The 21,283-nt window shown below is 40.3% G+C and overlaps 1 protein-coding gene across 4 annotated transcripts in view; it reads right to left on the bottom strand.

Annotated features, from left to right (window-relative positions):
* Positions 1-16,118, bottom strand: part of UTP25 (UTP25 small subunit processome component) — a 47,292-nt gene extending 31,174 nt beyond the window's left edge. For all 4 annotated transcript variants that reach the window (XM_077157694.1, XM_077157693.1, XM_077157692.1 and 1 more), the window contains exons 1-8: positions 15,919-16,118; positions 15,159-15,198; positions 14,165-14,405; positions 12,190-12,363; positions 10,307-10,395; positions 2,984-3,394; positions 890-1,109; positions 562-764 (exon numbers count right to left, since the gene is read on the bottom strand). In XM_077157694.1, coding sequence (XP_077013809.1) covers positions 562-764; positions 890-1,109; positions 2,984-3,394; positions 10,307-10,395; positions 12,190-12,363; positions 14,165-14,405; positions 15,159-15,198; positions 15,919-16,025 — 1,485 coding nt within the window. In that variant the 5' untranslated portion in view covers positions 16,026-16,118. The remainder of the gene's footprint in view (positions 1-561; positions 765-889; positions 1,110-2,983; positions 3,395-10,306; positions 10,396-12,189; positions 12,364-14,164; positions 14,406-15,158; positions 15,199-15,918) is intronic.
* Between the last annotated feature and the right edge of the window lie 5,165 nt (positions 16,119-21,283).

Below are 21,283 nucleotides of genomic sequence, written 5' to 3'. Positions count from 1 at the left end.
TAGTTCTATGAAAAGGACTATTCAAAGCATATTTTTCAATCCTAAAACTGACAACACTGCAGAGTACGTGGATGGGGAGAAAACGATTACAGCACAAATTACAGTAGGCGGATAAAGACATCCTACATTTTTCTGCAAAACAAGATTACACATAAAGAAATCTTAACCAACGTTTTTCCATCTCTGCTGAAGACCGAACAAAAGAGAATGAGCATAAATTATATGAGGAATATGTTTGTTTAAACAAACAAACCACACTAACGTGGACTATTAGCAGAGTGAGAACTTTAAGAAGAAGAAATCTTTTCTGGAGGCTTGAAAACACCAACTAGATTTTTGTCTCTCTGGATAGTTTACTCATTGACCAATCTGTGGGCAGAAGAAGGGGGAAACAGGTGTTTTCAAATTGAAAAATGTGGAGTGTTTCCCTGTTTCCAAACTTACTGGCACTTAACTAACTTTTAACGTGGGCTTAAGTAACTCTCCAAGACCTAAACCATTGATTATTTTGTCTCCTTAAAAGCGAATGCTGTCCCTCTAAACATGAATGACTAGCATTACCAAGACATGCTCCCAGTTCTGCATCAGGTAAATATCAGCTTGATCAATGATGAGAAGCTCAATAGAAGACAAAAAGTCAAAATCTCTCTTCTTTTCTCCTTCTCCACCAATTACGGTCCGTAAGCCCAGAGGGGAGGCAATGAGGATGTCCGAGGAGTAGAAGGGGGCATAGAGTCGGATGCTCCTCTGAAGTACTGCAACTCCTACACAAGCAGTCAAGCACACACAGTTCATTAGTCACTATCAAGGTATCACCTTCCACTCTCTCAATATAATCCCCTCATACCGTAGGTCACACAATATCTTGATTTTCAAAAAGAAAAATTACCGATCCTAAAGTGGTCATCGATATTGCCGGCAAATACAGCTTCATAATCCTCAGGCCTCTTCAGGTTGGGTGGTCTCTCCTCAGGATCTGAACCATATTCTCCTTTAAACCTCTTTTTGTTGCTCACAATTATTTTCTTCTTGCTGTCACCCTCGAGGAGGCTTATAAAAAGCTGCACCACCCGTAAAGCAGCCTCACGGAAAGGCACCACTATCAGCACCTGCAGAGGGAACAACATGCAGCCTTGGTGGGGGACAGCGGGAGGAAAACCAGCTCTAGGGGAACCTGCTCCAGGAAGCTGCGCTAAGAAAATCTCCCGTGCGGCAGTGTGCCACCCTTCTCAAAGTGTAGGCTGCCCTCAGCCAGGACACATCTACGTCACCCCCTTTGCACAGGGCCTGGCTCAGCACTGGAAGCTGAGCCCCTTTCCCATCCACAGCACCATGTCCTGTGGACTTAAATCTCATGGCTCCACAGGAGGCATTTCTCAAACACAATTTGGGAAATACCTTTTAGGATAAGCTGGTATCTTTAACAGATGTGTCCACCCAAGGACATAAATTCACACTGAAGGCAAGGATATTACTAATTTCTCTTTCTCAGAGCATAGTACACAGAGCATAGTACAATAATTTTATCTGCAAGACCCACAGAAGAAACACACGCTGGATAAATGAAGGAATTAGGCAGATAAGTAGAAAACAAAGACAGCTGAGGTATAAGAAAATGACAACGCATCATTACTTTTTGAGTACATTTTCAAGTACGTGTTTCAGATATGATGACAAAGCATTTCTGAAATAACATGATAATTTCAATAGAAAAAAACAGGATTTGGTCTTCTAAGCATTTCTCAAAATGCTTAAAGTTAAACCTGTAGAAAACAAAAATCAGGCAGCGCTTAATAAGTGGCTGATTTCTAACCATCCTTTTGTAAACAACGTAATCAATGGAAATCACTGATCATTCATTCAATTCAGCAAATTATAATCACGCTTCATGGCTAATCTGTCTCCTATTCCACTGTGCAATTCCACACATAAACATATAACCTTATAATCCTGATGTTCAAGATTCTAGGATTTGCCCAAAAGAATGATTATGTGATTCCATCAAGGGGAAAGACAGTGAAGAACCGAGGTAGCTACACAGAAGGAAAACCAGTATAGTCAAAGAAACGTAGTAGATTCATGAAAGATCAGCTTCATACAATGCAGGGACAGTGGGGTAGGATTAAAAAAGGTTAAGTTATTGTCCTAGCTGTGACACTAAATAAGTGCCTGGGCTTCAGTTTCCCCAGCTCTCAAATAAGGGGGTTGGACTAAGAAATCTCTAAAGCTCTTTCTTAATACATTTCAGTATTAGAATCCCAGAATCCTATTAGGCTAAATGAGAAAAATCATAAAAAAAATGAACATTCTTCAATATGGAGACACATAGGTTAAGGAAGGGGTACCACGTCTAGTTCCTTAACAACATGAAAAATACAGACAAAATTAAAAGACATTCCCTATCACAGCCCCAAATCTAATAAAGCTCAGGCTTGTGAACACATGTAAATGTAATCATCATTTAGATAGCAATAACCATACACTGGAAAATATAAATAGGGTTTTTTGTTTAAATGTTTACATATTTACATGGCTTACTGAAGAGACTCTGGTTCTATTTCCAGCTGTGCTATTCTTTCCTGGTTCCTTACACAGGCCTTATACCAATCTGGGTCTCTATCCTCAGCTTTAATATGTAGGGATTGGACAAGAGGCTCATCTAGTCCCTTTCAGCTCTGACAATCACATAGAAGAGATTTATTACGCAGTGTTTTTATGTGTATTCAGGGTTTATCTTTAAGGAGAGTATCATGGAGGTACCTTCCTTTCACAAATTTCCAGCTAAGTCCATTATCAGAAACAATCCCCTGGGCTGTATGCAGCACTGTCCTGACACTAGGTCATACACTGTGCTCACTCTTGGGCTCACTTTTTCTTCCATTTGATTATTGAAACACCTCAGTACCTGCTAAGTGCCAGGCACCTACGTGGTGGTGCCTTGCCAGCTCCTTCTGGAGAGTAAGACTCTCCTGCTGCCACTCACCTTGGGCCTTGTAAGCCCTTGGTCCCTGAAGTCATCGTCATTCCCCACTCCGAGTTTCTGGCTTCGGCGTCTGCTATTGTTGCCAAGCACGTGGGCGTTGGCTTTGAGGACATGGTTGAGCACATGCAGGCAGTACACGTGGCGGATCTCCTCCCCATTCTTCAGGGCAGTCCTCTCTGGATAAAACAGGTCCTGGTACGAATTCATAATTAAGAAGAGTTCTTTCTGGAGCGGGGTGAAGGGGCTACTTGATTTTTTGGGTCCAGATAGGAACTGGTTGTTGGTCTTGGCCCAGGTGGATCCCAGAGGCTTCTGGAGATGAAGTGCCTCTAAGTCAACGTCCTTTGAGGGCTTAAATGTTTCCAGCTTCTCAAACTTGGATGAAAAGACAAGCTGACCCAGGACAGGCCACTAGGGAAGACACAGATCAAGAGCTAAGTTAAAAATGAATAACTATAACCTTACATTCACATAGTACTTCATCATTTTAACCCTTATAAGGACTCTGTAAATAAATACTTCATTGATCATCCTACAGTTCAGGAAACTCTGAAGTTCAGAGAGGAAGGTGAGTGGACTATAAAAGGACAACAACATGAGGATCCTTGTTGTGTTGGGATTGTTCTGTAGTTTGCTGAACATCTAACTCTACAGAACCACAAACATACTGGGAAATCTGAATAGGATGAGTGGATCAATGTCAATTTCCTAGTCATGGTATTTAACTACATATAGTTTTGTGATATATCAATATTGGGGGAAACTGGGTAAACAGTACATAGGATCTCTTTCTGTATTCTTTCTCTTTTTTTGTATGTTGTATGGTGGGGTCACATTTCATTATTTTTCTATATGAGTATCTCATTATTGCAGCGCTACTTTTGAATTTTGGTTGTTTTGCTTGCTTGTTTGTTCTCTCAGAAGTGCGTGGATGAGGTTTGAACCCAGGACTCCCCCATGGCAGGCGAGAATTCTACCACTGAACTACCCTTGCACCAACTCTGTGTTATTTCTTACAACTGCATATGACTCCATGATTATCTCAATAAAAGTTTCCTAATTTTAAAAAGTTTCAATTAAAAAAAAAAGATAATGGAAAAGTTTTAGCAATGGATGATGGTGACGGAGGCACCACTTTGTAAATGGAATTAACACTACCAAACTCTATATTTGAAAGTGGATAAAATGGGAAATCTTAGGTTGTGTAGAAGTTTCCAGTGGGGGGGGGGAGGACGGACTATACAACTGCATCACACAGTGAACCCTAATCTAACCTATGGACTATAGAACTGTACTTAATGGTATAATTATAATAATACTGTTTCTTCAACAAAAGTACCACACTAATGCAAAACATAAATAACAGGAAAAATGTGTATGTGAGAGGGGGATATGTGGGAACTCTGTACCTTCTCCAAGATTTTTCTGTAAATTTACAACTGTTTCAATAAAAAAAAATTTTTTTTTAAAGAAATGGATGACCAGTAATTCAGAGTGCAAGGGTAAGGGAAACATTGTCTGTAGACACTGTCTATATTTTAGAATGACACATAGTCTCTGAGACCAAAGGAAAAAAGGTTTATTTTGTCTAGAACCTAAATTTTCTGTAGCACATAATCTAACTCAATCTACCTGTACAGCTCATTCGAACAACCGAAACACAGGGAGCCTGGAACAAGAAAGAGGTCCTTTAATCCTGTATAGCTTAAGATAGTTCTGGGATACATCCTAGAATATTTTAAGCAGATAATCAAAAAGTATTGGCAAAGTCCCTTGAAGGATGGGAGAAAAAATATGGATCTACTAAACTTTACCATCAGGAAATTCCCTGATACTGTGTCAAACTTTAGGGGACACCCAAATCAACAGGCCAAGCCCTTGATCTTGAGGTTTACTCTTGTGAACCTTATGTAGATAGAGAAGCTTAGCCTAACTATAAGTATGCCTAAGAGTTACTTCTGGAGGACCTCTTTTGTTGCTCAGATGTGGCCTCACTTTCTCTAAGCTCAACTTTGCAAGTGAAAGCATTGTCCTTCCCCCTGTGTGGGACATGACATCTAGGCATGAAAGTCTCCCTGGCAGTATGGGAGATGATCCCCAGGGATGACTCTGGCACTGGCACTGTGGGATCAACAAGTCCATCCTGGCCCAAAGGGAGGAAAAGAAGAGTAACTAATAAAGTATCAATGTCAGAGAGAGTTCAAATAGAGCCAAAAGGTTACTCTGGCAGTATGGGAGATGACTTCCAGGGATGACTCTGGCCCTGGCACCGTGGGATCAACAATTCCATCCTGGCCAAAAGGGGGAAAAGAAGAGTAACTAATAAAGTATCAGTGGCAGAGAGAGTTCAAATAGAACCAAAAGGTTACTCTGGAGGTTGCTCTTATGTAAGCTTCAGTTAGACACTGCTACCTATCATAGCTTGCCAAACCCTAACCAGAACCATTCCAGTCAATCCTAAAGAATACCTAGGACAATACATAAGATTCTACAAAGGTTCCATGCACTAGAGTAACTTTCCAGAAACCTACAACCTCCAGATGGGTCCCTGGACCAGATAAGTCCTGAAACCTAGAGGGCCCAGCCTCTCCAGAACATCAACTTATTTCATCTCCCTACCCCATATTATTGACAGCCCCTTCCAACATGAAACAGTTAGAACGGCCATAGCCCAAATACCCCTAAAGAAAGGGAAAGAAAGATCAAAGGTGATGGTGGAGTTATATAGAGAAGACAGGATTTAACAAATGAATATGATTGCTGAATCACTAAACTGAGATTTCTTTTAGTCTCCAGTATCTTAGAGCAGCTACAAGTAAAAACATAAAATTGAGGAACTGTAACCCATGCCAAACTCTGAAATATGTTCTACAGTTAATCGCTGAGACGTGTTTTGAAATTTATTGCTTTTTTTGTATACGTTATTTTTCACAAAGTTTTTAAAAAGCCGATTGTGATGACAAAAGAAATATTTATTCCTTCTAGCCTCCTATATTCTGGAGCAACTAGAAGGAAAAATCTGAGAGGATGGTATGGTAGCCCACGACAAACTCTGGGATCTGTCCTGTAACTATTTGTTGACTGCTTTGAAAATTATTGCTTTTCTCTTTCTTTGCTTTGTATATATATATTATACAATAAAAAAGTAAAAAAGAAAGAAATGGATCATCAGGGATGTGGAGCAAGATGGCAGCATAGGGAGGTGTGGAATTTAATTTGTCTTCTAGAGCAGCTAGTTAATAGCCAGGAACTGTCTAGAACAACAGTTTGGGGGACATTCACAACTGGACACACAGCGTACACCAGTCTGGAACAGGTGGAAGGGTCAAGATCACAGCACAGAACTGTTAAGTAAAGCCCCAGAACTGCAGAGACTGGCGCCCCTCCCTCACTGGCATGGCAGGACATTTCCTAGTGAGAAAAAGAAGCAGAGTCATCTAGGAGCAAGTGACGGTAAATAAACTCAACTCCAACTGCAGTTTTAATTAACAAATTGGGTCTGCTGAATACAAACCCTGAGAACAGATAAACCCAGAGAAAGCAGGAAAGTAACCTTGAAGTCTCTCTCTCCTGGCAGAGCAGAGAAGAGGCTGACGAAGACGGAAAACAAACAAACAAAAAAAACGAGGCTTCTAGAGCCAGCAGAGCTCAGAATAACGGGAAAAGGGCTGTGCTCCTTTACAGCGCTGAGTACCAACTCAGGCTCTTGACTATCCTACCCAGTAGGTGGCAGTTGTCAGCCTGCAACTCCCCACAGGCATAAACTGGTATGGCTTATTTAATTCTCAGCCTGCCAGGAGCATGGTTGAGACAGAGGCTGAGGTGGAAGGCAAGCTTAGACTATTCCTAATTCCCACAGTTGGGGTCTGACATCTTTGAAGGAAAGGAAAAATAAAGCAGGATCTCAGGGAATTAAAATTGAGAACACTGATTATCAGGAAACAGAAAGAGGGTAGAGACTGGGCATTTGATGCTGAAAGAGTACAGAAAGTTCAACAGGATTGATTGTAAACATCTAGAAATGGCCAGCACAATACTATCTGATGGAAGCACAATAATGTAAGTACAATGAATGAAAGTGAGTGTGAATATGATTGAGGGAGGAGGGCTGGGGACACGTATAGCAAAAGAAGGAAAGATAGAGGTTAAAGACTGGGACGGTATAATTTAGAGATGCCTAGAGTGAACAATGATAGTGATCAAATGTACAAATATAAGAATGTTTTTACATGAAGAACAAATGAATGCCAAGGTGTTGAAAATGGGCTATGTGCTGGCTTGAAAGGATCATGTAGCCTAGATAAGTCACGTTTTAATTCTGACCCATCTGTGGAGGCAACTTTTCTTTTAATCCCTATTCAGTACTATAGGTTGGAAACTTGATTAGGCCTGGAGAGGAAGCTAGCAGACGTCACCATGTTTGCCATGTGCCTTTCCAGTTGAAAGAGAAACCCTTAACTTCATTGGCCTTTCCTGAGGGAAGGTAACCTCTTATTGGTGCCTTAATTTGGATATTTTTATAGACTTGCTTTAATTGGGACATTTTTTCGGCCTTAGCAACTAGCAACTTAATAAATTATCCTTTTTAAAAGTCATGCCATTTCTGGTATATTGAGTTCTGGCAGCTGGCAAACTAGAACAGATTTTGGTATCAGAGACGTGGGGTGCTGCTGTGGTTTGCAAATACCAAACATGTTGGAACAGCTTTTTAAACAGATAGGGGAAGATTCTGGAAGAGTTATGAGGCACTTGATAGAGAAGGCCTAGAATTCTTTGAAGTGACTGTTGGTAGAAGTGTGGACTCTAAACATACCACTGAGGAGGCACGAGACAGAAATGAAGTATGTGTTATTGCAAACCGGAAGGTAGGCGTTCTTTGTTTTAAAATGGCAGATAATCTGGCAAAGTTGACTAGTGGTTTTTGGCTAGAAAACAGATTTTAAAGTCATGAACTTGGTTATTTAGTAGAAGAGACTTCCAAATTAAATGTGGAAATTGTAGCCTAGTTTCTCCTCACAGCTTATAGTGAAATGCGACAGGAAAGAGATAAGCTGAGAACTGACCTCTTGGGTACAAAGAAACCAGAAACCAGTTATCTGGAAAATTCTGGGCTTCAGGAAGGGAGACCCAGAGATTAGTGCCCCATGTGAGGATCTGGCCAAATGTGGAACCAGTCTGCCATTTCAGAGAAAGCCAGGATTGGAGATGGAGTTATCCAGGAAGGATTTGTGGAAACTCCTTATATCTGATGGGCACAATCCAAGTTTACTACATAGAAAGCCAAAAAGACTGTTGCAAGATCTATATAAAGAGAACCACTGCCAGTTTGGACTAAGAGTGACAGAAAAGGGGTCCATTGGAGGAAAAATAACTTCAGAAGCAGAACTATGGAAACTAAAGTCTAAAGTCAAGAAACCTCAGGCCAGGAGAGTGGACCCACCCAAGCCTGTGGAGAGGGTGAGTTTGCCCTGAAGGCAGAGGATGGGCCTTCCAGAAGACTGGTGCCGCCTAAGCACAGTCCTTAGGGACTGGGGAGAGCCTGGCTGCCACCACATGGAGGGGCTGAGGTGTGCCCTGGAGATGGCAGAGAGCCCAGGTACAGCCCCAATGCTTGGAGAGGATGGAGCCGAGAGAAAGGTGGTCTCCCCAGTGTCCCCCAAGGTTACATTCAGAGAAGCAGGCCACTGCATAGGCCCTTTGAAACTGCTTAGGTCTGATGACCACTGTGTTCCTTCCAATTTCTCCTTATGGAAATGCATATATGTATCCTACAACTGTTCCTCTTTTGTATGTTGGCAGCAAATAACTTGTTTGAGTTTCACAGGTCCAGAACCAGAGGAGAATTTCTGTGTTAGGACAGACCATGTATTGCTTTAGTATTGTTACTGAAATGCTTTAAGGCTTTCTGATGTTGTTATAGATGAATATATTTTGTATATGGGAAAAACCATCTTTTTTAGGGTCTAGAGGTGGAATATGCTGGTCTGAAAGGATCATGCACCCAAGAAAGTCATGTTTTAATCCTGATCTGTTTGTGGAGGCAGACTTTCCTTTAATACCTGTTCAGTACTATAGACTAGAAAGCTGATTAGGTTATCTCCACAGAGATGTGACTCCACCCATTCCACATGGGTCTTGATTAGTTTACTGAATCCTTTAAAAGAGAAAGCACTTTGGAAAAAGATTGAGAATGACATAGTCACGCGAAGCAGAGTCCACCAGCCAGTGGCCTTTGGAGATGAAGAAGGAGAAGGCCTCTGGGGAGCTTCATGAAGCAAGAGGCCTGGAGGAGAAGGTAGCAGATGTCACCACATTTGCCACATGCCTTTCCACTTGAAAGAGAAACCCTGAACTTCATCGGCCTTTCCTGAGTGAAGGTAACCTCTTGTTGGTGCCTTACTTTGGACATTTTTATAGACTTGCTTTAATTGGGATATTTTTATGGCCTTAAAACTGTAAACTAGCAACTTAATAAATTCCCCTTTCTAAAAGCCATGCCATTTCTGGTATACTGCATTCTGGTAGATAGCAAACTAGAACAGGATGGCACAGGCAAAAAAAAAATCAATGCAAACTAGGGTCTATAGTTAACAGTAACATTATAATATGCTTCCATTGAATATAACAAAAGCAATAAGCCAAAGCTAAACATCAATAAGCAAGGGACATGGGGGAGGGATACGGGATTCTTTGCAGAAGAAATAGAAATGTCCTCATGTCAACTGGGTTGGTAAAGGCATGGCTATGTGATACTGGGAACCAAAGATTTTTTTTACATAGGTTGGATTGTATGATGTGAGAAAAAAATTGTTTAAAAATGAAAAAAAGAAAAGGATGAACCACTTACACGAACAGTATGGTGGTGAAAAAAACAAGAAAAAAACCTATTCTATATATGAATAACTTAGTTCTGAATCTATCTCAGATATTTTAAACAAATGAATAAAGTAGTAGATACTCTTTTACTGAACACTTACTATGTGTCAGTAAATTAAATTACTTCATTTTGAGATAGGCATTACTGCCCCCTCTAACAGATAAGATTAATGAAGATGAAAGAAGAAGGTTTACTTGCCCCTGGTCATCTGACAGCATATTGCAGATACTGGTCTAAACACTGGTGTTCCTGTCTCCACAGCCATTCTTACTTACCCACCCTACTAGGTTATCCAGATTCCATACTCCAGTTTCCCAATGACTTTTTGAGCCATTAGGCTCTTTCAACCTTCCTATTCCCATCAAGCCACCTACCACCACGAGTGTGTGCCATATATTTTAAGATGACTGAACCCAAGACCACTGGAATGACCAAGCAGCACTTACTTTTAGCTGGTGGGTAGTTTTAGAATTTGTTGCAACAGCCTGAATTTCTTCTTCTTTCAGTTCTTTGTTCACATGTTGTAGAAATGTATCTAGTTCAGAAATAAAGAACGTCAAGAACATTAAAGCAAATGACAGTGTTTTTGGTTTTTCCAGGTGAATGACATACTGTTCTTCATGCTGGCTCACTCTTTTCTTCATCTTCTTCCCCCATTCTCCATCCCAGTCCAGAGATTAAAAGCTTTTGTCAAGTTCATTGTCCTAAAGCCATTCTCTAATCACAGTACTTCCCAGCTCTAAAACCTCTGAAGAAAATTTAATCTTCTTAGACTGAAATTCGGGGCTCTACAGGATGCCCCTCCTGTCTACCACTCCTATATAATTCCTAAACTTCACGGCCCTCAAAATCTTCTGGCCTGTGCCTTTCCTATCTTCAACTAGAAGTTCCATCTTCTCATTCACCCTACTTTTTTTTTTTTTAAATGGGCAGGCACCGGGAATCGAACCCGGGTTCTCTGGCATGGCAGGCAAGCATTCTTGTCTGCTGAGCCACCGTGGCCCGCCCTCATTCACCCTACTTTTGCATATCCAAATATCTTCAGTTTAATGTTACTCCCTGACTCATAATAAATAGGTACTTCTCGGGAGTATACTAGCTAGCTGGCTCCACTAAGAGGCCATCCCTGGTCCCCTATAGACAGGCATCACTCTCTCCTCTCAAGTCTCCCATCCCCACTCATCCTAAAACAGATATATGCATGTCTTAGCTCATCACAAGATCCCTGAAGGCAGATTCCATGTCTGATTTATCTTGCATTGCCAGACACATGGAAGTGCTCAACAGTCAATCGAACAAATGATCTATAGGATAGTACCTGCATTCTGGGTTATCTTCAGTGCTCTGAACTAGCCCCCTAACCTTCTCTCTCACTCCCACTCACTAAGAAATAGCAAAGTGAAATGACCCACTCAAGGATCAAAATGGTAACTTCAAATGCAATGGATGATGCACTAAACATCTAAGAGTGAACAATGAGACATAAGGTTTCTAGGTGCCAAAATAACTGTAAGCCAAAACAACTAGAGAAAACTGTCAAGCTTCCCAATGTTTCCTTCAGGGTTTTTAAGTTTTGATGGTTGTGAGTGGGGTTCCTGCTCCACTCTACAAATTCTGCCTGCTATTTCTCTCTCCTTCCTAATAGCAAACAGAACCGAAAGAGGAACAAAATATCAGCTTCATTATGGTAAAGCTGGGCTGCACAATAGCACCCTAGTACCAGGAAGGCAGCCAGGACCCAGAACAAGGTCAACCCAACTTGCCCACCCTGGCACAGGCTGAGAAACTGGCCCTGAGAGAGCAGAGACCTGCCTAAGTCTGCCATAGACAGACTTTGTCTGACTGACAGCTATTTGGGCAAGGGCATGGCTAAGAGCCTGAGGGGTGGAACTTTTTAAATTTTGAGGTTCTCTTTGGTAATATGGACAAATCAGATTAGCCACTCTGAGGTCTTACAAATCCAAAAACTTAATGCCTCAATAAGGGAGAGGTAGAGAGAAAGTGGGAATCATTCATCTAACTACTTCTTTCCCTGGGGAGAAAAGCAAAAATCTTTCCCAATTTCAGTTAAAGAAATGTAAGGCCTGCCCTGGGGAACTGGCCTTCTCCACCATTTGGCTGCTTATTCTCTTAAACTTCCCCATCCTCCAATATTGCCTAACCTATTGGAAAATACAAAAGAGTTGTGAGACATACCTTCTCCAAGCTCTAGATCTAGCTGTGCTTTTTATTAATGCTTGTTTTCATTAATAGGAGATTTAACTTGTATTAGTAAAGAACCCTGTCCTAAGCACATGGTGAGTTCAAACACCACACACTGTGTGCTGACCTTGTGATGCGTTCAGTGAAGAGCTGCCTCTGTTTTCCTCTTCTAGAAAATTGGTTTCCAGGCTGAACAATGTCTCATGTTTTGCATCTGTGAACTCCTCAGGTGATTCTTGCTGTGACGTGCCAGGTGGCCCTTCCCCATCTTTTCCCTCAGAGTCAGCAGATAAGGCCACATCTGCAATTTTGAGGAATGTTTTGTAAATTCACTCATAAATAGAATTATACTTCAGTTGACAAATCTAATTCCTTAGCCTACACCAACACTATGTTCACTGTCACCTGTAATTTGTTTTTAAGCAAATCCAGGTGGAAGGTACATAGATTTCAAAATGAAGGTTAATCTTTTGGCCCAATACCAGTTCTAAGAATCTATTCTAAGAGGATAACTAGACAAAGTACACTAAAATGTTCATATAAGGATGTTCAAAGCAGCATTACAAGAAATAAATGGAAAAAATGAAATGTCTATCAGTAGGATACTAATTAAATTACCACATATTACTTACAATGGAATACTACATAATTAAGATGCTAATGTGAATCAATAGTCACAGACATGGAGAAAGGTCCATGGCATATAATTAAAGAATAAAATCAAGTTACACATACATATAAATGTGCATACTATTCTCAATATTTTAACTGATCAGTGTTACTGGGAAAAAAAATTCATTACCTCAGATTTAGATTCTTGATCATAAGGCAGTCTGAAAGATTATACCAAATATTAAAAATATTTCATTCTGGATGGTAGCAATACAGGTTAATTATAGGGACTTCTTAAATTTTTACAGTAAACATATATTACTCTTACAATAAAAAAAAAATTTCATTTTTAAAAATCCCAAAAAGCAGAGAAAAACAACCTAAATGTAAAATCCTCAAGAATGTAAATCTGATGTAATGAATTTTTTTCCCAGTAACACTGATCAGTTAAAATACTGAGAATAGTACCTGACATCTTAAAAAAACCCTACAAGGCTATAAGGAAAATAGGCATTAAGATAGTGATGCCTATTTTAGTGATAAAAAGTCACACAGCTATATTTAGACAATGGTATATTACTCCAGCAATATAAATGAATAAACTAATACATGAACAGCATGATGAATTGCAAAAGCATGCTGAACAAAAGAAGCCAGATACAAAAGGGTATATACCGTATGAGTTCATGTATATGATATTCTAGAACAGGCAAAACTAATCTATAGTAACAGAAAGCGAATCAGTGGTCACCTAATGTGGGGGGGGGGGGGTGACAGCAAAAGAACAAGGAAAAATTTTTTGGAAGTAATGGAAATGTTCTACATCTTGGTTTTGGTGGTACTACCACAGATGTATACATTGTCAAAACTCATCAAACTTGAAATGGGTGTGTTTTATTTTATGTAAATTAGACCTCAATTAAGCTGATTATATATTAAAGAAAAAAGTTACCTGTAAGTCTAGATAAGAAAGAGTTCCTTTGCGCTTTAAATCCCAGCTCTTCCCTGAAGCATTCCCTAATTTACCATAGCAGCGTGTGACTACTCTGCCTCTATCTCTTCAACACTTTGTATGTAGCTGTTTCATACAAATCTGCTGCTTGAAAACATTTGTATATTTTTATGTTTATATTCCACTAAACTTTCCCTAAGGGAGGAACAACAACCTCTTCAACACAGTGAGATCATCACAATGACAAGCTATGTTCTCCTTCCTCTATATCAGTGGGGTTGGGGGGGTGGCAGTGCTTTCAGTAGGATCGACAAAGTACCTGAAATCATAAGCAAAAATGTTTTTTCTCCATTTTTCTGCTGAGAGGGTCTTGTATTTGCACAAAATTCTCAAAGACATCACTGAACCCAACAAGGTTTATGAATCTCTGCTATAGATCCCTGTGCTCTCACCCAGCTCACACAGGACAGGGCCCTGTGTCCAGGGAGCAATCTGTCTGTGGTTCCGGCAAAGGTGAGCCCACACCAAAGACACCTACTCTCATGCCTTTCAGTAGACACTGCTGCAGTCTCTTCTTCCACACTGACATCATCATCATCGTCATCATCACCCTCACTGTTTATTTCTGCTTCATCTGCAACACTGTCTTCTTCTTCCTCTTCATCCTCGTCTTCCTCAGAAACATTCTTCAATGTGGCAAGTAGTTTGTGGTACCCTGAAACTTGCTCTGGTTCGCTCTCGGCTTCACTTTCAGAACCTGAAGTATCTGAACTTTCTGACTAAAAGGGAAAATGGAAGTTTTCAAATAAAAAGCTATATTGTTCTCATCATATCTTATGTCTATGGCCAGGCCAAAAGTGTAACAGGTTCAGACTTTCCTAACTAAAAATTAGTTTTTCTGCAAATATTATGCAACCCTATTTATTCAACCAAGCCCAGCACCAAATGTATTTAAAATGGCTAATCTAGCTATGATTCTGGAGGCTTTTTATCTTCTTCAAACTGTTAATGCCCCACGTGGGAAGAAAACTAACTTTTAAGACATAGAGCTTTAAGTTATAATGAGATTTAATTTATATCCTAGACATGACAGAATATACATTTAAAGGAACCACAGGAGAAATTATAACCCAAAAAAAAAAAAACCAACAAAAAACTACAATACAAGAAACAATCTTTCAGTTTGTTGTAATGAGATAGTAACTCTACTCATTTTGCTACTTGTGGCTCATTTTATGCAGGGCAAACCATTTGCCCCTTATGATTCACTAAGAGTCTTCTAGTAGGTCCCCTTAACTGGTCCTATTTAATAGGCTTAAGTCTCTAAGAACAGTTTCAAACTCTGGCTTTCATATTTGTTACCACAATGGTAATTACAGGCATCTGCACAAAACTAAGCACTACTACTAAAATAATAACTTAGACCTAAAATCGAAAAGAGTAGAAACGTGGTAAAACTTTATTATCATATGTAATCCCCAAAGTAACAATTAGAAAGCACAATTATAAAGAAGGCATAAAGAAAGCATTACCAGTTGACAGATCTGTGGTTTTGCTTCCTTTCTGGAAACCCTGAGAAGAAACAGGTAATGTTAAATACTACTAGTATGTAATAACTAAATAAAAGTCTGGTACATTAAAATGCAAAAGAGACTAAATTAGTGTAAATTCATTGTAACCATAGGATACGACCAATAGAGAGTAACTGACAAGTCACGCACTTACTTATGACAAATGAAAAGTCACATAGAAACTGGATGTATCCACATCCAAAAGAAGGACACAATTTGGCAAATAAAAGGCCTCGGGGTTCATCTTTTCTCTAGAAAAATCCTCAATTAGAAGAGCTCACCAATGGCTAATAAGGCAGCTCAGACTGGTGGGATGGGCACCAAGGTCACAGCCGTGAAGTATGGACACCAACCGAGGAACACACAATTACCTGTCAGATAACATCAGTCTCTTCACTGTAACTGGATAGATTACAATGATGTCGAAGGTCACAAGCAATTTTATAAACACGCACGCACACACACACAAACAACCTTAGAAGATCTCATGGTCAGATCTCTTACCATACAAAATCCAGCCCACACAGGTAGACATGCCGTCTAGCGTGAAGTTACCAGTTCAACAAAGGTAGAAAGACAACTGAAGAACCCCATTTCCCAGCTGAAAGCCGCGAGAATCATCGCTAGTCGAGGACCTGTGGGACCCGACTACGAAGAGAAACTCCGGTTCCCACCGGGAAAGACACTGGCACCACTGGTTCCTGCCCCGCCCCCTCCGGACCTGTCATAGAAGGGATGTTCCTCGCCGAAATCCCGAAGATGTTTCTTCTGCTTTTTAGTCAGGGTGCTGAGCAGTTGGCTCTGGCTCCGGCTCCCGCGTTTGCCCATACTGAAAACGCCAGATATGCCCACCTTCAAGAATCGTTGTATTTCCCGGCAAGTTGCTCAGACAACCCAACCACGTGTGCCCGCCGACAGCGCTTTACGGCGGAAGCAGGATGCAAGAAAGCAGATCCGCTTTACGACGCGTTTTCACGCCAGACGCTAGAACTTCCTGGTCCCGATTCTGCCCTCTAGCGAGGCTCCTTGGAAGTGCACGCTGGCACATTTACTTACAGATCCCTGAACTTGGCAGATCGGTCTTGGAACTTTCCCTGTGGGTGGGAGAGTACTTGTGGTTAGGTTTTGGTTATGGTAATCACCTACAGAAATGCGTAGGCGTGGATATGGTTGCATGCCGTGACTTTATATTACACTATGATAAAAATATCAACCATCAGGCACGGATGCCTGACGCATCTCACTTTATCCTCACAACTGTACAGAAGTAGGTCCTGTGATAAGCCTGATATTGCAGATGGGAAAACTGGTGTCTGGAAAAGGTATACTCTAGCAAAAGAGGAGATGGAAATCCAAGTTTGATGGGCCATATGCTTTTAGCTACTAAGCGCCACCACCTTGCGTGTGTTATATCAGGAATGGGGTCACACGGTTGAGATTCCTGACCCCCACACCACTCCCGCCATTCCTAAAAGTATTAGAAGAACCCTAGAAAACAAATCCGAACCTACATCCCTCGTTTTACAGGTGCAGCAAAGACAAGCAAAGGAACTTTCCAAAAATCATCCCGAGAGTCAATGTTGGAGAAGGCAGTAGAATTCAATCCAATGGCTTGGGTAAAGAGTGGAGAAACTTTTCAGTATGAAGGGACTAATGGATATACATCTTGATCATGGCGGTGGTTACACCGTGTAACCAAAACTGATCCAACTGAACACTTAAAATTGGTGAATTTTATATATGTAAAAAACCTAAGCAAGTAAAAAAAAAGAAAAACTGGACTCAGTAGCCCAGGGATATGCAGATCTCAGGATAAACATAGTGAGAAACTTTTCCTAAACGTATAATATCATGTTCTATAAAAGCAAAGTACAAATTCACAGACTGCAAAATTCAGCAGAATATTTAAGGTAAAACAGGAGGCATTAAAGAGAGTGTTCACTGGACTCCGTTATATAGGGGTATGTCTATGGAAAAATTTGAGCTTTGCCCAATACCATTTTACACCTATGGGAAGTTGTAATAAAACTATTAGCACCCTATTTTGTCAGTGCTGGTAGCCATCTACTCCTAATTAGACTCTGAGAGGCTGAGGTGGAGAAGGCAACGACAGGGAGGAGAAAATATGCAAACAGAGCTGATGGTGACCAGCAGCTGGCCCAATCAAGAACCCATAAACGGACATCTGTCTTCTGTCCAATTTGAAGATAAATGGTACAGTCACTTATGTCAACAAAACGCTGTTTGCAAAATGTCGTCATATATTTTAAGGTGCTAACCACAGTAAACCTGGCCATAACAATAAAGAGCCATGCTTTTTTTCCTCCTCCAACCATATCCCAGTGCCCAGCTTCTCTCCCCAGAGGCAACCAGTTTCCTGGTATTCTTCCAGTGTTTTCTATAAAAAGCTATGCTCTTGAGCACTTGCGGTGATTTCTGAGTCATTCTTTGTTTCCACATTCTGGCAGTTCTGTGTGAAGATCTAGACCATTCTCAGATTCGGGCAAAAATGTGCTCTAGCCCCACCCAAACTGTCTCATCATTGGCTCACAGGGCAGGGAAAGAGGAGACTGTCTTTTGAAAATATTTATAATAGCCTTTGAAAAAATAAAAGTAGGCTTTTTTAGAACTTTTAACCTGAAAGCCCCAAATTTAAGCATTTTCCCAGTGAAAGTTCTCTTAGGGAAACCCATACAAAGATGTACATACCAACAAGTGAAGGCCCTAGGAAAGTTGTAATAAAGGCAAAAATTTTTCTATCCTTTCTTCTTCCCACTCTTGGCCCTTCCTTTCCCCTCCTCCAAAGTTGTTTCTTATCTCTGCCCTCAAATACTCAGTAGTTTTCGAGAGGTAAAGGCAGTCTAGGAAATAATCTTTTATATTCGTTCATAAAGAAATGTTAATGAATTAATAAGTTACTTTTTCCCAGGGCACTTGCAATTTAGAAGAGACTCGATTCTCAAAGGGTGGAGACAGATACCCCTCCCTTAGGACAAGAATATCAGAATATCCAGGAAGGTGTTATAACCAAAAAACAAAACCAAAATTTTTTTTATAGAAAAGTTCAAACATATACAAAAGTAGACAGGATGAAAAAATGAACTCCCATGTACCCATTACTCAGCTTCAATGATTATCAACTCAAGGAGACTTCATTTCATGTAAATGTCCACTCACTGCTTTATTATTATTTTTTTATTATGCTCTTGCCCCCACTCTGCATTCTTTCTGAAGCACGTCCCTAACATCATATTATTTTATCTGTAGATATTTTAGTATGCATTTCTAAAAGTAAAGGTTATTTTCAAATATAACCACAATACCATTATTTCACCTAAAAATATTGGTTAATGTCATCATGTATCTATCTGATCAATTTTCAAATTTCTAAATCGTCTCTTGTCATAATTATTTTACACTTCATTGTTTTAATATATTCCTCTTTTATATTTCCTGTGAATTGGTAGTTGGATCTACAGTGTTAATCAAGACTATAATTTATGTGATATTTTATGCTTCCATCAGAAGGCACACAATGTCTGGTTGCCTTTCTTTTTATGATACTAGCACCCACTGATGCTAAATGTCTGAAACTGTTCATTCAGTAGGGATTGCCATTATGGGGCTGTTCTATCATTTCTTCGTACCTAGTTGCTGGACTACTTCTAGGAAGATAAACTTCTCCCTCACCTAAGATGGCTACCCAAGGGGACAATTTTATGAAAAAAAGCAGAGTAAATACTTGATTATTTCCCTTCACTTAGCAATTTTCAACATAAGTTGATTGACTATATCGTCTAACAGTGATGGACCAAGTTTTCGCATTTATTTTTGTTTTTATTATTTTTATGAACTCACGAAGGTATACAAATTTGACGTGTTTATAATCCCTTGCAACTACGATGATATATATGGTTTGAAAGAGCTTTTTTTGATATATAGCTGTATCTTTGAAAGACAAACAAACCACTTTCTAATGCAAACCACAGAAAGTTAGCAGAGCTCTAGCTGATATTCTCAATAGAACCAGGGGGAAGTACACAAGAGGGTACATATAAGATACTTGGGATGTTTCAGACAAGAAAGTGTATCACAAGGGCACATGGGTTCAGAAGATGTTGAGAAGGAGCAACATGAAATCCAAAAGTTTGAATCTCTAATGATGAAGTTTCATACAGCTCTACTTCTGGCTCAGGTTGCTTCTGGGAAAAGATGTGTGTGTGTGTGTGTGTGTATGTGTTGTGTGTGTGTTGTGTGTGTGTGTGCTCAGGAGTGTGGGAGTCAGGCTCTCCTTGGAGACCCTTAAATCATATAGACAGTTTCCTACATACAGGACCAGCTCCTGCACCACATATGCACACACATGTCTCTACCCACATCTGAAGTAATCAGGCCTCTCCCTGAGAGCATTGGCAGAAATCAGTCTCTCATTACCCTTATAATATAATGAACTCATTCATTCATTCAAAAAATAATTTACCGAAGACTTACAATGTGCCAGGCACCATGGTAGTAGCTGAGACTAAGAAAAAGGATACGACCCATCCCCAGCCTTCTCCAGGCGTTCACAGTCATGTCAGGAGACAGATAAGTACACAGATGACAATCACAGTGCTTTGCGAGAAACGGTGAACTGAGAAATGCTGAATGCTAAGGAAGCAGCCAGCACAGGGGTCTTCCCAGCCTGGAGCGATCTGCTCTGCGCTGCCATTCGGCATCTGTCCATCAGTCACATTCATTGAACACTAATGTTCAACTCAGAATTGATCTAGGTTCCAGAATTTAGGTTGCATGAGCTGTTACTGCTGACTTCATGACCAGCTTGTGTGTGTATTCAAGACAGGAGATGAAGAATATAGAAAGAGCTGCATAGTCATCGGATTACACAGCATTTACTGTGTGTAAAGCTATAAGCTGTCTAGGTAGAGTCCACTTTAGGAGATGAGATATGTATGAGAACAGAGAAACCTTTGTAATTCACCAGAATGTACTCTACATAATGTAGAAGTAGGTACTATTATGATGTTTGGTCTCTACCCTTTCTATTCATTTGTACTCATAAGTACCCGTTATCTAAAAAAGTAAAACAAACAAACAAACAAAAAAAACATGGACTCCATGCAACACAAACAGTGAACCCTAAGTTAAACCATGGACTATAGTTAATAATTTCATTATAAAAATGTGCTTTCATCAGTTATAACAAATGTACCACCCCAGTGCAAGGTGCTAATAGTAGGGCTGTATATGGGAATCCTGCATTTTATGCATGTTGTTCCATAAATCCAAAACTTCCCTAATAATAAAAAGAAAGTACCCATTTTCAAACCCAGAGTCTGACACATACTGACATTTATTAAATATTTTTTCTTGGACTCATCAGGGATTGATTTACATTAACTCTAACCTGAAACAGAAATATTTTATCAGATTATATTAATGGAACAGGACTTAAAGTTGCTTTAGAAGGGATAAAGGCCTGCATCACTCCCTCTAGTGGAATATTGTTACAACTACACTCCTTTCTCCCCTATTGTTTGGCAACAGCTCAGCACCTCTGTGTTCATTAATTTATCAAACATTTCTTAATAGTTACTATGTTATAACCACAGTGCTAGGGAAGAAGGATTGAAAAAGCTCAATCCTTAGTGGCTTTCCTTGAAAATCTCCTTGTCTAGTTGGGGTGACAAAGTGATATGCGAATAATTACACTGTCATGAGCTGAAAGCTGTATTAGGAAGATGTACAAAGTATTATATGACCCCCAGGAATGAAGAAATTCATTTCACTGTGGAAGAGGGAGAAGGCCACCGGGAGCTGCACAGAAGGTGGACTGTCTGAAGTTCCTGGGTGGACGAGGGAAGAAAGAAACACTCCGAGCAGAGGAAATAGCGTGGGTAAATGCTTAGACGTGTGTCTGGAGGGCTGCAGGTGGTCCATGCCGCTGAGGTCAGGGCTGGGGTGGGCTGGTGTGTGAGGAGACAATGCACGACAGGCTGAGAAGGTAGGTCTAATCCCAAAGAAGGTGGGAGAGGGGAGCACTAAAGTATGTCAAGTAAGGGGGTTATGTGATCCGATTTGGAATT

This window comes from Tamandua tetradactyla, chromosome 4 (assembly GCF_023851605.1).
Source record: "Tamandua tetradactyla isolate mTamTet1 chromosome 4, mTamTet1.pri, whole genome shotgun sequence".
Taxonomy (NCBI): Eukaryota; Metazoa; Chordata; class Mammalia; order Pilosa; family Myrmecophagidae; genus Tamandua; species Tamandua tetradactyla.
Note: the sequence above shows the minus strand (reverse complement) of the source record. Positions and strands in the feature narration are given on the sequence as shown.